Genomic DNA, 14,729 nt, shown 5'->3' on the forward strand with positions numbered 1-14,729 from the left:
ATACTATTACAAAGTACTATATATAATATAATTATATGTAATATTTAAAGGTAAAATTTAAACTCTTAGTGTGGTATAAATGTTATTATATGTCAGAAATAGACTTACTGATTCCCACTGGTGGAGATTGGAAGCGTTTTTGGTTTAATTAGTTTCAGCTACAGTTCTGAAACAAACATTGAATCATTAGTATTCTTAGGATTGGTCAGGTAGTAACAATTAGACTTTTTTGGGATCCACCCATAAGTAAAGAACAAGGGTTTTCCTCAGGTTAAGAAGACAGGTTTTACCTTGATTCATGGATAAGAATGATGTTGTAGGAAGTGCTGTCAAGTTGTGATGTGATGTTTTCAGAGTGTTGCAGAGTCAGCAGCCATGCAGAGATCAGTGTGTAGTCATCTCTTGTCTTAGGCTTAGTCCACACGGACGTTTACCCCTGCGTTTACCCTGAGACTTTAAAAGCCCATGTTTGAAATTCCCATGCATTCCAATGGGCTAATCTGCACCAGGACATTTCCTTGAGGCATGTTTATGAGCATAAAGCAGCATAAAATTGATATGTTGCTTGCAATGTTTAAAAAATTAAAACGTGGGGTTAACAATGGAAAACGCCTAAAAATGCAGGTAAACGCAGGTAAACGATTCCATTGATTTCCATAGGGCGTTTTCCTGCGTTTATAAGCACTTAAAATGTAAACGCATTAAAAACGCGGGAAAACACAGTAAAATGCAGCATAGACGTTTTCCAGTGTTTTAAAGGCAAGATTTAAACGCTAATAAAAGTGCATAAAATTGCATATAAATGCAGTAGGAGTGTTTACATGAGTTTTTGAAAACGTCCATGTAGAGCCAGCCTTATAAGGACATGGGGATGGCATTTTACTCTGTTTAGGGTGCATGAGTGGGACTGGATGAGTCCCCCACATGTGTCCCAGCAAGTGTGAGGCTGAGTCTGCCCTCACCTCTCCTGCCCATCCGCTATGGGTGGGTAAATGAGCCGCCCACAAAGGACACAAGGGACAGCTCACCAGCCAGTGGAATAAATCTTGGGCTGACGGGGACAGATCTCCCAGCCACATGCGGCGATCTGTCACTCCATGTGGCAAAGAGCTAGGGCGCCTCTATAAGGGCGCTGGCACCCCCGCTACCCAGGGAAGATGGACAGTGGGAGGAGCAGGTGCTGATGGATAGCTGGAGCTGAAGTTTAAAAAGCCTACAATTTCTTCATTTTCCTGCTCCCTCTATTCACTATCAGTGCCCCTAAAATCTCCCGTATAATAAACAATTCTTGAGAGCCTACAAACAGCTAACCATACTTTCCTTTTCTACTGCCCTCATTTGACAGTGATTTGACCTGGCCATTGGGTGCTCAGTCACTTATTACTGTATTGTTTGACCTAATAGGTCTGATTTTTTAAAGCTCTCCAAGGCCAGAGAGAATACACTTTCACCAGTGAAGCTAGATCATCCAGCAAACCTGGAATGGATTTCTTCAAAGTCATTTGCTATTTTCTAGCAAATGTTTTGAATCCTGACCAGATCCATTTCAAGTTGCGGGATCACCCAGCTTCACTGATGAAAGTGTATCTTCTCCATATTTTGTACTTGCTATGATATGTTCCATTCATTCTGTCTGCAGTTAGTGGAAGATAGTTATGTTTTATTACAGTGTATACTTACAGTTGGGTGTCCCTCTCACACTGGTATCTATTTCTCATATGGTTATATATAGTAAGTGCTAAATGTTTGCTTGTGTGAAAAAACCCTTTATATATGGCTCATAGCTAATCTATTGTGTACTTTATTATAGGGTAACTATTTTGATTTGAAGTATGATATTTTCTGGTATAGTAATTTGGAACGTGTTACCATATGAAACTACAATACCTTCACCTTTGTAACATCAATCTATATAATGATATGAGATATGAAATTGTATATTTACCTATAAAAGGCTATTCTAATAAATCTGCTTATATGTCTATATTTATGTTTATGTTTGAATTTTACTATGTGTGTAATAAATAAACCTTGAAGTTTTATTCAATGCTATGGTCGTATAATTATTATATTGGGAAAACACCAACTATATGGTGCCACATTATTTATACCGTCCGAGTACATACCAGGAGTTGCACCCCACCAGCAGGAAGGTGGGAATCCCATAAGGGCTCAGGTGTGCAAGAGGGAGGGGGAAGTAGAATCGCAGGACGTAGCCTGCAAACAAGCTTGTGAGGAATCAAGCTAAGAAGTGGTGTTGCTGTTACAAGGGAAGCGGTTGATGCTAATTTGATTTTGTTTAATTTATGGACTGTAGAAACCCGAGGCTGGAATCTTGGACTCAACTTTATCGTGGGGACGTTCTGATGGACTATGGTCATCTGCACAACTAGGCTGAAGTAAGCCATTTTCTGTTTTTTTTATACCCCCCTGGGTTGCTGAAAAGAAGCTGTTTTCTTAATTGTCCCAATAAAGACTTGTGTCACCTTTTAGTGAGAAGTGTGCTGGCTGAGGTCTGAGCTAATCCCCAGAATTTACTATATATATATATATATATATATATATATATATATATATATATATATATATATATATAAATATACAGTATAGCATATGACTTTGGTATTTAGCTTGGTTCCAGGCACCAATATCTTGTTACTGCAGCTGGCTAACAAGGCAAACTTTTGGATTATTCTAGTAAATTCCTGAGACAGGAAGGGAAAAATCACCAATAGTGCACAGAGAACAAAGAAAAAAAGGATTTAAATCCTTCCCCACTGTCACTTTTTTTAAATGCTCTTCATTACTAATATTTGAAATAAAATAATTGCTGGGTTGGTGATAATGAGCAAATATTGTTGTATGTGTTAACAAACAAAGCAATGAAAATGACTGAGAATCTTCAAACATTTGAATCTGCATTTATTTTTTATTATTATTTATATATACAAATTTGCAAGCACTTGAATGCCTCAGTAAACAACACTGAACACATTGATATTGGTAGACAGTACAGAAATACCATATCATTTAAAGCCAGTGTATATAACAAAGAACTTCATGTTACAATATGAAGACCATGGGTTATAACATTCTGCCAATTCTTCGGTTGATGACCACTAGATAAAGTCCACAGAGGCTGCCATTGTGGTGATACCACACAAATTAACGTTACGCTGCATCTTTACATAACCTTTTTCTCCCCAATTTTCTCCCCAGCTTTAAAAAAGAAACAAAAAAGAGAAAAAATGTCAAATGTTTGTCATTTACTTATTGACTCAATTGACAGACACAGTAGGAAAAGGGTGAATAGCTAATACACAAGTCTATATTCCTGATAAAAAGCATAGGGTAATAAATAATATTTATTACCTTTAAAAATAATATTAATACCATATGTACACAAAAGTATTGTTATACTTACTGGAAATAGTTTAATTTTTGTTTAGCTGTCAATAAATATCTTTAGAATCATATCTTGACTTATGACAAGTCTAAGGGCATCTATAATATTTTTATTATTTCAATATGTTATCATTGCCAATAAAAGCATGCATACAGCATTTAATCATTTATTTGAGAAAATCAGCCTAAGTAGTGACACTGTAACCAGTGTTTTTGTTTGTTTAATGTTGTCATGCAGAGATTTTGTAACAGGTTGGAAAATATCAAATTAATATCAGAATAAGATTGCAAAGGTGTAATAGCCTTAAAGTATATCTAAGCCCTAACAAGCATGTCATTGAAAGTGGAGAGAGGGAGACGGGTTCTGCATTTCTGTTCTAGGGTTGGAATGCTGCTTCTTAATACGTACAGTATGGTGAATAAGTTGTGTCACCCCAAGATGAGAAAATTCTCATATGACCAAGTGAAGAAAAAAAAAAATCTGAGGAAAAAAATAATGCAGCCACCCCATCTAAATACCAATAATATTATTATGTATTTATTGTTATGCGTCTAGGAGCAGTAAACCATGCCACAGGTTGATGAGCTTGTAGTTGCATTTGCGTCTTCTTCCAGAGAAGGTAGAAGCAACCACATGGGCAGAAGCAACTCGTCGCTTCCAAGAATCATGCCACAACTCACTGCAAATGTGGCACTAAATGGTTTCCAACCACTCCCATCAGGTTGGAGGAAGCACAGTTGAGCCTGCAATACAGCACTACAGTCCATGGTAGGTCTAAAACGAGTCCACAATCTAACTTCCATATCATAGAGGTTCAAACATAGTTTAGGGACAAATTTCTGGTGGGGAAACCAAATAATCCACAAATGTTTTTGTGATGTGTGGGAAAACTAGAGTGACCCAGAGAAAATACACACAAATTTGGGGAAAACATAAAAACTCTATGCAGTTATTGTCCTAGGTGAGATTTAAACCTGGGACCCTAGTGCTGCAATACAAGAGTGCTACAGACTGTGCTGCCCTACAAAATGTTAATTGCCTAATCACCAGATATCAACATTTTCTATAAGCAATACACATATTATCAGCTATAGAGAAACAGATGCTAGATGTTTTATTTCTTACCTAGATCTCTCATGAAAGGTGAAAACAGTAAGATCCTTATGGTATCTACATGTCTGATGTTTATGGCAATTTAAAAAAAAATGTATGATAATTGTAAAATTTAGAAACTCACCTGTTTTTTATTATCCAGTAATCTATGTCCTTACCCTCATTTTCATCATATTCTGTGCCATATCCAACAATAATGACCGCGTGATTTACCTGATCACTACAGTCTCCAGTGAAAATACCTAATGTGGATGTAGGAAGTAGGGAAGAAAATCAGTGGCTGATCAACTGTTCAAAAAACAACGCTTTTTTTATTCTAAAATTCTCTTGTGACACGTCTCTCTCTCCAGGATTTGGTGACAATACAATGTCTTAGGTCTTTGCAATAAACGACAAGTTGAGATGCAACGAGCTTTTAAAAATTGATTATCAATATGGATTTGTCTCAGAATTTTAAACGGGTATTGCAGAAAAAATGACCCTAGGTGTACCCAGTCTTTACATGAGCTAGCGCTGATGTGGTAAGAACTTTTGCAGGAGGATAAAAAACACGAGATGAGCTAGGACAGCAGATATCAGCAAATAGCAGCAAATATCCAGCACTGTAGCTGAAAACAGACTAAAGGTTAGTACCTGGAGGTCAGACAACTGTGACAAGTTACCAGGACACAGTTAAAGACAAAAGTAAGGCAAGGTCAGCAAGGTAAGTAGACTCTATAATGAGTAATGCCAACAGGAATTGACACAGACAACAATATCAATGTAGGAGATTAGTTTACATTACCATACTCTATACAAAATGAAACGACCTGGCTGCTGCAGGTTTAAAAGTAATGGTGGGTTTAACTTTTAGATATATGCAAGCAGGAAACACATTCCCCAAGACCATCCTGCCCCCCTTCACCTTTCCCCACCCCAATTCATACCTTTCAATCCTTTTCTAACTATTCTTAAACTATATCTTTATTAAAAATGCGGTTGGGACACTTTGAAATACTGAGACACACCAAGTTTACTGTTTGACTGTTCTGGATTTGTCCCATTAAATAAAAAAATATATAAAAAAGTAATGGTGGGTTCAACCAAAAGCATCCTATTCACATCAGATGAATTCATGTTTTGATCAACCAATGTTTTCATTCATGTTAGAGCTGAAAAAGGGAGATAATTAGGTCCTCTATGGGGTCAAGCTTAGTTTATGCATAACAATAATGACTAGCCAGAAAAATCCAGCCTAGCTCACCGATTGAGCTAGGGGGTATCTGAAAAAGATGAAAATATCCAAATATATAGTATACAATCTTTATTGGCCATATTAAACCACAATCCTTTTTTCCCTATGATCTTGTTGCCTGGGAAGGTTAAATTATTATGTGTTATAATGTAATATTTAATTATACCAGTGGAAACTTACCGTCTTTATATTGGGAAAAATCATCACTTGCATCAATTCCAACAGTAATAGGTCCATCTAGAGCCAATGATGATGCCATGATTCCTTCATCAAACAGTGCATAGTATTTGCTCACATTAAATGTTAGCGCATCATCACTTTTTAACAAGCACATTTGTTTCTAAGTAAAATCACAAAAAATATATGGTAAAACAATTTGTATTTTCAAACAAATTGTATTTTTACTGTTTTAACTGTCAACTAGGATTTTACAAAGAATAGTATTATAGTTTTTTGTTGGCATTTTACCATAATTAATTCTCAAAATAATAAAGCAATACAGCAATTGGATATTTTTTTTTAGAAGTGGTATCATCATAAAGATGTATTGGACATGCACTATAGTAGGAATAGTGTATAACAATATTTTGTGATCTCACTTCATAAATATATGTAAAACTTTCTGTCATTCAAAATCTAAATAGAATATGTACCAGAATGCAGCCCACGTCATCATCCTGCTTATCAGTTTTGTAATTTTTTTTTTTTTACCAAGTACTTCACCTATTTTTATTGCTGCCCCCAGGGCCGCCGCAGGGCTGCAAAACAGTGGCCTGGGGGACACCTAGCAAAGTCTATGCAGTGTTTTTCCCTTTCAACCACAATGGCTGCCATCACACAGCAGGTCAGTCGGGTCTTCATGCAGAGAAATTTTGATCAGTTGCAATGGGTCACTGCACTTACAAGACCAATATGGCTAAAACAAATTAGCTGTATAAATGTCAATAGTTTAGTAAATCCTTTTCCTTAGTGCTTAGTCATACAAAAACTTTGGAGAAAAGAACCACAAGCATACTAAAGGTTCCTACCTTTTCACTATATTCATAGTCTTTAGCCTTCATGACACCATGATGTGTAATATAGTCCAAGGCCTTGATTGGATGTCCTCCACAGCAACCATCATTTTCACTGTCACAGTCCACCAATTGTTGCTCACTTAATTCAACAAGCTGCTTGGTTTTAAGACAATTTTGGGTCTCAATTACACCGACCTTTAACCACACAATAGAAAATATTATAATGAGTAATGAGGGTTACATTTGAAATTGTTACTATTGTTACAATAATGAGCTTTAGGAAAAGTTGTAAAAGGCATAAAAAAGTTAGTCATTTGGTTTTATAAATACTATAGGCATTATTTACTGTTGCCATTGCTGGGCTTAATTTCCAAAAATTCTAACTGCCTTTTTGTTACGCTGACTCTGCCTTTAATACTATTAAATCAAATTTTTCTCTGCATACTGTTCTGAGTCAGTAACTCAAAACACTAATGCAGGAATAAGCCAACAGCATTTTCAGAGCAAGTTCGGCAGTGGCTGATTCTTTATTTCATTATGTCCCTTTACGTTTTCTTATATATTTGACATAAAAAACTACCCCCCTAAAAAAAAGTCATCTTGAGGTAGAGGTTTTTGGGCATGCAAAGTCCCCTTCAAGAAAACCCCAAGAAAATGTACTTTGTTCCTGATGATTTTGTGTCTTTTGCATACATTTCATAGTTTATGTGCTATGCAGTGTAGAGACCAAATCTATATGCAGTTCTGTTGCAAATAGACCCAGACAAAAGGGAAAATGTAACTCCTGCACACGTCACATTAGCAGTGGCTGTCCTATGGCTGATAAAGATTTTTATAGAAAGATGGCAGCATCTGGAGATGCAGCTGTATTGGGTTCCTGGACCTATCACCTCTATAGGGTGCCTGCAAACAGGTTGGTATGTGCCATAACTGGCAAGCATGCTGTGAATACTTGTCAATTATGTAAAATGCCCCACACCAACAACTTTGTTGTATGATTTAAGGCTGGGTTAACATTTATGTAAATGCTACTGAGCATGCTGTGGTGCCACAAGTCAAATCCAGTTCTAAAACAAATGGCTGAGCATGGATGGGAACAATACAGAAGACATAGGCACTGTCGTAAAGGTTGAGGGCACATAAAAACAAAGTTCACTAATACTTTTTCCTCCCCTCCCTGACATGAACCCCACCTCAAATGCACACTTAACAGTAACCTGACAGTAGGTTTGTTGTTACTTTTCATGTTTGTGAGGATAGTGCCTGTCCAGCACTTTTGGGGCCATCTATATACAGAAAACTGTATAAAGAACATAAATCTTGTAATTTGGCCGCTACCCACCCTGATTGTGAGCACAGAGAACACATGTGTCTTCTACTTCTTTTTATTAGTTGCTCTAAAACGTGGCAAAAAAAAATAATTTAAATTACCGTTGCAAATGCCCAGCAGGATCCACATAAACCTTGATTTTTCACACGGGTAACACATTTTGAATCCCTCCAGTCAACTGATGATGGTAGATCTAAATTTGATGAATAAACCTTTGAAGGAATGTTTGTCTTTAATGTGCTTTTTTTTCGATTAGAAATACAGCTTCTGGAGCTACGCTCTTCTGATGTCTGGAAGGAAACACAAGTAAATTTTACATCTTATTTTTATAATGATGATGAAATAATAATGCAGTAATAACAAAATGTACTTTAACAGTGCTACAAAATTTTTCAAAATTATAAATACAAATATGTTCCCACATCCCAATGGGGTAATTTTTGGCCGAATGTTGATTTGTCCTTTTTAGGATATATTGGTATGGGAAGTTGGATATACTAGTACTCTTTATGTATACATCAAGGCAGTGATAGATACCTTTGATAATCTCTATGTCCAGCAAATGCAGAGGTCCCCATGTGTAGATGCCTACTCTGGTGTCCATCTGTATGATTGGGCACTAGATTATTATTACATACTATACCTAAAATGATACCTGAATGAGCCAAGATTTATACTGTGGCCTCACAGTAAAAGAGTCATTAAAATGTCAAATTTATTTTGCTTTCACCTTCCGCAGTTTTCTATTCTAAATGGAAAACCTCAGCAATCACTTTAAATAGGGTCTACACATATTGAACCAATACACACCATGACAGAAGAGGAAAGAAAGGGAAGAAAAATACAAAGGACCCCATCCAATCCAGGTATATTCAAGGTGGATAGGTGCATTTGAAGAAGTGTGTTTGGAGAGCTTGTTCAAATTTGGTATAGGTCGGAGCAAGCCTACTGGGAAGAGATGGTTATTCTAGAGAAGCCTTTTTTTAACTATTTAACATGGGGGGACCTTTGAAATACCTTTCAGGGAACCAAAACTATAATTACTATACCCACAGCTAACAGTATATTAGTATGGTGGTCTGTGGGAAAAAGTCTCCTACATTGCTGGCCAGTGAGAAGAATGTCACCCTTACTAATAGCCCCAAAAAAAAACATTGGTGTTATTAAACTGACCTAAAAGGCACAAACTGATCATTGCTCAAGGGACTGCTAGCAACCTTTAAGGGAACCATGGTTAAAAAAAACACTATACTAAAGAGTGGGGACATCCCTAGGGAAGTTTCAGAGCCATGTGTGGCGATGTAATTATTAGGGTCATTGGAGATACAGAGAAGATGGTAAGGGGTGTAGGTATTTATAAAGCCATAAATCTTTTGTAGGTGGGGGAAAAGTAGTAGAGGGATTTAAAAGCAAAGCACAGTAGCTTCAATTTGATTGTAAGGTGATTGGGAAGAAAGTGTAGGGATTTGAAAAGAAGGGCAGAATATGTGAAGAAAACTAGGTATGTTTAGTTGCAATATTCATGACAGTTTGTAGATGGAGGTCTTGAAGGATAGGAATGGAGTGTGTTTTGGAGATGCTGCACAGGGATCCAGAGATCCCAACTTTAAAATGGTTCTACTCCCCCCCCCCCCACCTTAACCAGTTTTGTTATCTAAATAGAAAACAGAAATGCAGACTAGGCAATATGTTTTCTTATGTAACCTAATGTTTGGGGGAGAATATATAGCAGCATTGGCACACAATGCAATCTAGCTCTGCTGATTAACTTACTGAGTTTCCAGTACAGATTTACCAACACAAGGCTGGCTATAGGACGAGTTCTCCAGTAGTGGAGGTTTAAACTTACCATGTCTGCAAAATAATTCATCTCCATTCTGTATTTTGTGAGACCTTGCTCATATTTTTCATTGTGCTTCTGCACCTTATGCCATGTTGCCTCCCAGGCATTTCTCCGAAATGTCTCATCATATGATGTGGGATATGTCTTATCTACAAAACAGTAATTGAAGAACATCAATCAATTTAAAACTGCAGAGCAATGATGGCTGAAAAATATTCAGCAAACTGAACACTTCAAGGAGTGTTGAATGACTGCTTGCCCCTGTATGCCATGGTTCTATCTGCTATCCTGTCATTGTTGATCACTGTAGTGACATAGGGACTGGCAGAGGGAATACCAACATTACAACCAACCATCTGACTTTTTCTGAAATGTGAATTCCTAAAGCTTACTTTGTCATCAAGTTCTGCAACAGAGAAAAGATCAACTGCACGAGACTGTTAGGTATTTGCTTCATTACAGGCAAGGCTCTGTTTAAACATATTGACTTACTTCATGGATAAGCTAGTGATGATTAAAAATGAACCTCTATATACCCCAACTCTCTGATAGCATTTCTTGCTTTTTTTATAAAAATCTACAGTATAAACATTAACCAAATTTAAAGTATATCTTACCATATATACAAAAAACAAAACAAAATAAAGTAGATCCAAAGCCATATTTTTTAATAGAATGGGAACGGGTTAAAACCCATCAGTGAGTTTTTATTCTTGTCTATGGTTCTATGGGGAAAATTGACTATATTTCCTGTCTCAAAGAAAGGTAGTAAAGGGAAACCTCCTTCTTTATTGAGCTGTCACATTGGCAGCTAGGGGGTACATCAAGAGTCCTTCTGATAATAAACCTTCTAACCCCTCCTCTCTCTATCTCATTCTCTCTAAGTCACTCCAAGCCAATGAAATAGTTATAAATGTGCTTCAAATCATATACATGCACATAGTATATAGTCTCTTCTACAAAAAGTTTTTTTTCATTAATAATTAATTGATTATTTATCATTATTAATGAAATATTATTGCACAGTGCAAAGATAAAGATGACACTAGAAACATATTGCCTGTAGATGTGGAGGCAATTACTGGAAATTGCCCTGATTGACCCCTCTACTTCAAACTGGCTCAAGATCTCAGGAGGGAGGGAGGGAGGGGAAGAATTTAGGTTGGGGGGTTTAGAAAATACATTTCAGGTACCTGTAATCTATTTATTATAAAAATGGGCAACAGGCAGCATAAAAATTTATCTAGAAGAGAGAATAAGACAAACCAAGGGTGGACTGGTAAATGTGTGTCATCTGCATACAAATTGTATTGTAGGCCAAACTAGGTTTTTAGTTTTCCAAGAGAGGAGGTTTAACAAAATAGGAATACAAGTCCAAGGCTAAACTTTGAAGAACACTGAATTGTAGATTAGTACTATCCTAATGTGAGTTGGAGTTTTTATTAGGCAAGCTGGTATAGATTTTATATACAGTACCATGTTTGGTTTTCCAGACATTCCATTCTTGGTCAAGGAAGTGTGACGAAGACACACAAATGATGACAGCGGACAAAACCAGGAAGTACTTATCCAAATGCATCCTACATGTAAAAAATTAACAGGCAAATTACAACTAAAATGATAGCTGTGTTTTCACATAACATATTCAAGCTCTACATATATATCAATATTTTCTTACTGGATTGAACTAATATTTGAATATACTTTATGGTTGATGGACACCATCCCTGCTCTTGTTCCTGTTTATCGTGGCAGAATAAATATCAGGCTAATATTTACATAACTTAACAAGGGACTATATCAAATACTTTTTCTATGCAAAATAGCAACATTAAATAATACAACGCAATAAATCAACAGGTATATTTGTATATTTCCAACTGTAAGGAGTACTTGTACAAGTTTGTAAATGCTATGCTGCTCTATGTGTTTGATACACTGTGATAGATGCCAAAATTAGACTTTGTTATCACCGCATCAGGAAGTAAGTGAAACTTATTTAACCAAACCTTGGTTTGGTTAGAGCCTGGACAGAGCCTGCCATTGAGGACAATGTAAATTGTTGTATACAGCATTAGGGTATCTATAACCAACATTTTTAGGCGCTTTGTGTCCTGTTGGAAAGATTTCTCAACACCTTATGTGTTGGAAACAACAACAGGAAGTAATCTGATTTCTCTCCATATTGTGGCTAAATCTTTTAGGAGAGTTGTCACCAAAATATGTGATCTATTGATTTCCCATGACTTTCTTAGTGACACTGGCCTCTAAAACACATATAGAGAGAACCTCCCCGGCATGGACACAATCATCAATAAAACCCTGTATAGAATAACCATCTAATCCAAAAAGAAAAAGCAAACTATTTTTTAAAGCTTCTATTTGGTCAAAATAGATTAGCTAAAGCTCATTTGAATGCAGTGCTTACCTGAATGTTTTCTGTTAGGAATTGAGCTCTGACAATAACTGTGAACAACCCCATCTATATATGAGCAACTAATTTTCCATAGCAATTGTGTCATTATTGTATCATTCAATCATTCTGCAACGGTCCTCAGAAAGATCTGATAACTGCCAACAGTTGGCTAGCTAATGTCATATGATATATTATTCCATATCACTAACAAGAAAAAAAACTTCCTAAATAAAAGTGTATGTGCAATATTTTTATGTAATTAAAATTATTGGAGAAGAATGAAAATACATTTAAAAGAACATTTTAAGAAATAGGTAAATAAATGAGCTGTAGAAACCATTTTACAGAAAAATCACATGAAAATTTATTGGGAAGTCTTGTGTGAATAAGGGAAATTTTGGAAAAGGTAAAAACAGATATGGTTAGATATTACGATATAAGAAATTTACTTACAGATCAATGTGTAGCATAGCAAATTGTTAGTTGATACCACCAATAGTTCCTTGGAACACTTACATACATGGTTAAAGAAATACATTTTATTGGTGGGTGGAAGATCTGAGCATAAGTGTAATTACAGATCATGGGGCCCTGTAGCAAAACTTTAAAGGGGCCCCTGGTGACATTCCTACTTTTATGAACATTAATATACAGTATGTTCAAATCAAAGTCATGTAGCAGGAGAGCTGTCAGCATGGTCAGTACACTTCTATAGCTGTAGAGAAAATGTGTCAGGAAAGGGGCATCAGTGAAGGAAATCAACATTTATTAAAAATTTTCCAGCTAACCATTTGTCCTCTGTTGCTCATTAGGCTTTTTCCACATCTCAGTCTGCAGGCCCTAGTGTAGATTATATGACCAAACAAGTGCTGAGGAAGGCTTAATTATTAAAAAAGCATGAGTTGTAGTAGAATAATAATAACATGTTTATGTTATTTGAATTGCAATATTATTTATATTATTATTTATGTTTTTTACATTTTTGCAGAAATGCAAACTTTAGCCTCTGGAAAAGGGACAGCCTACGGAAGAGTTCATTAAGAATACAGCATTGATTTAAGTGCTGCTCTGGATAATAAGAAGCCCCTAATGGGAGGTGTATGCGTTACGGCGTGCTGCAGGTTTAGTCCATTGGTACCTACTTCAAAACATATATGTGATAGAAGCTTAAAACTACCTTTACTATTAAAGTGTTATTATATCTTGATAGTGACAGAATGGGAGCGCATACCTATGTCATGCATCCCGGGAGGCTCTTTGCGGCTCCTTCTGCGCATGCCCGAGATCAGCATGAAAAGGGGCCCTTCATCGATGGAACAAAAATCTTTTTTACCAATTTACATGACCTGATATTGTGCCTGTGCAGTGCGAGATTGGGGGACACAGGAAGAAGAACCCAAAAAAGAAAAAAGCAGATGTTGGCGCCGAGCCAAAGACAGATATTGGGAAGGCGCGGGACCTGATGGAAGAAACCTTCCTACAGATAGACTTATCTACAGGATTAAAGGTAAGTGTGTTTTTTATTTTGGGTTCACTTCCGCTTTAAATATGTTTTTGAATTTTAATGACCTGGCTATTTGTGCTAACTAAACCCCCTTACCTTAGATCAGTGAGCCATTCAGTAGCCTATGTTAGAGTGGCACTTAGTTTGAGATGCCACCCTGCAGGTTTTAAAGCCGACAGCTTTTGTTTCTACAGTGATTGTATGGGATCCAGTGATATTGTGTGCTCCAATGATCCCCTGTGCTACAGTGACTCTCTGTATTTATTTACCCATTGTGCCGCACTAACCACTTGTTCTCCGGGGGCCGCATGTTTCAGCGATCATTTGTGTTCCTGGACCATGTGCTCTAGAGACGCTTTCTGCTCCAGTGACACCATACTTTAGTGAATGAAATATTTTACATTTTTTTAAATAACCTGGTAAGGTTTTTATCTCTTTATCCCTTTTAACTATGTCTATACTATCCTTTAAAATATTGGTAATGGGAGGGAATTCAGATTTCTCTTGGTGTGTACTTGTCTGGGGTAGGAATAACATATTTTAGGTCCTTCAGGGGCAGACAAACACAGACCTAGGGCCTGATTTAATAAAGCTCTTTGAGGCTGAAGAGTATATACTTTCATCAGTGAAGCTGGGTGATCCAGCAAACCTTGAATGGATTTCTTCATTCAAGTCATTTGCTATTTCCCCAGATCAGACCTGATCCATTCCAGATTTGCAGGATCACCCAGCTTCAATGATGAAAGCGTATCCTCTCCAGCCTTGGAGAGCTTTAACAAATGAGTCTTAAAAAAGTTTTAATTATTGTTAAGATGTAAATATTAAACTGCTAATGCAAGTGGGTCTGCGAGGAGTCATTCCTACATG

General features: G+C 36.7%; 1 protein-coding gene across 1 annotated transcript; it reads right to left on the bottom strand.

Annotated features, from left to right (window-relative positions):
- Positions 1-2,905: 2,905 nt before the first annotated feature.
- LOC140324392 (cathepsin S-like) lies at positions 2,906-12,477 on the bottom strand. The gene is made up of 8 exons (XM_072402258.1): positions 12,371-12,477; positions 11,419-11,522; positions 9,949-10,091; positions 8,201-8,389; positions 6,782-6,964; positions 5,934-6,093; positions 4,644-4,761; positions 2,906-3,219 (listed from the first exon to the last, which is right to left on the bottom strand). Exons 2-8 carry the CDS (start codon positions 11,519-11,521, stop codon positions 3,120-3,122), a joined length of 996 nt encoding a protein of 331 aa, XP_072258359.1. The 5' UTR covers position 11,522; positions 12,371-12,477; the 3' UTR covers positions 2,906-3,119.
- Positions 12,478-14,729: the final 2,252 nt, after the last annotated feature.

The sequence above is a fragment of the Pyxicephalus adspersus genome, chromosome 2 (genome assembly GCF_032062135.1).
Source record: "Pyxicephalus adspersus chromosome 2, UCB_Pads_2.0, whole genome shotgun sequence".
In the NCBI taxonomy this organism is placed as follows: domain Eukaryota; kingdom Metazoa; phylum Chordata; class Amphibia; order Anura; family Pyxicephalidae; genus Pyxicephalus; species Pyxicephalus adspersus.

What these genes read in the sequence shown, in the direction of transcription:
- LOC140324392 (XM_072402258.1), bottom strand. Translation starts at nt 11,521, where the DNA reads ATGCATTTGGATAAGTACTTCCTGGTTTTGTCCGCTGTCATCATTTGT. An exon ending in TGTCTGGAAAACCAAACATG is followed by an intron (nt 10,092 to 11,418) that starts GTACTGTATATA and finishes ACTGTTTTGTAG; the next exon opens with ATAAGACATATCCCACATCA. An exon ending in TGAATTATTTTGCAGACATG is followed by an intron (nt 8,390 to 9,948) that starts GTAAGTTTAAAC and finishes GTTTCCTTCCAG; the next exon opens with ACATCAGAAGAGCGTAGCTC.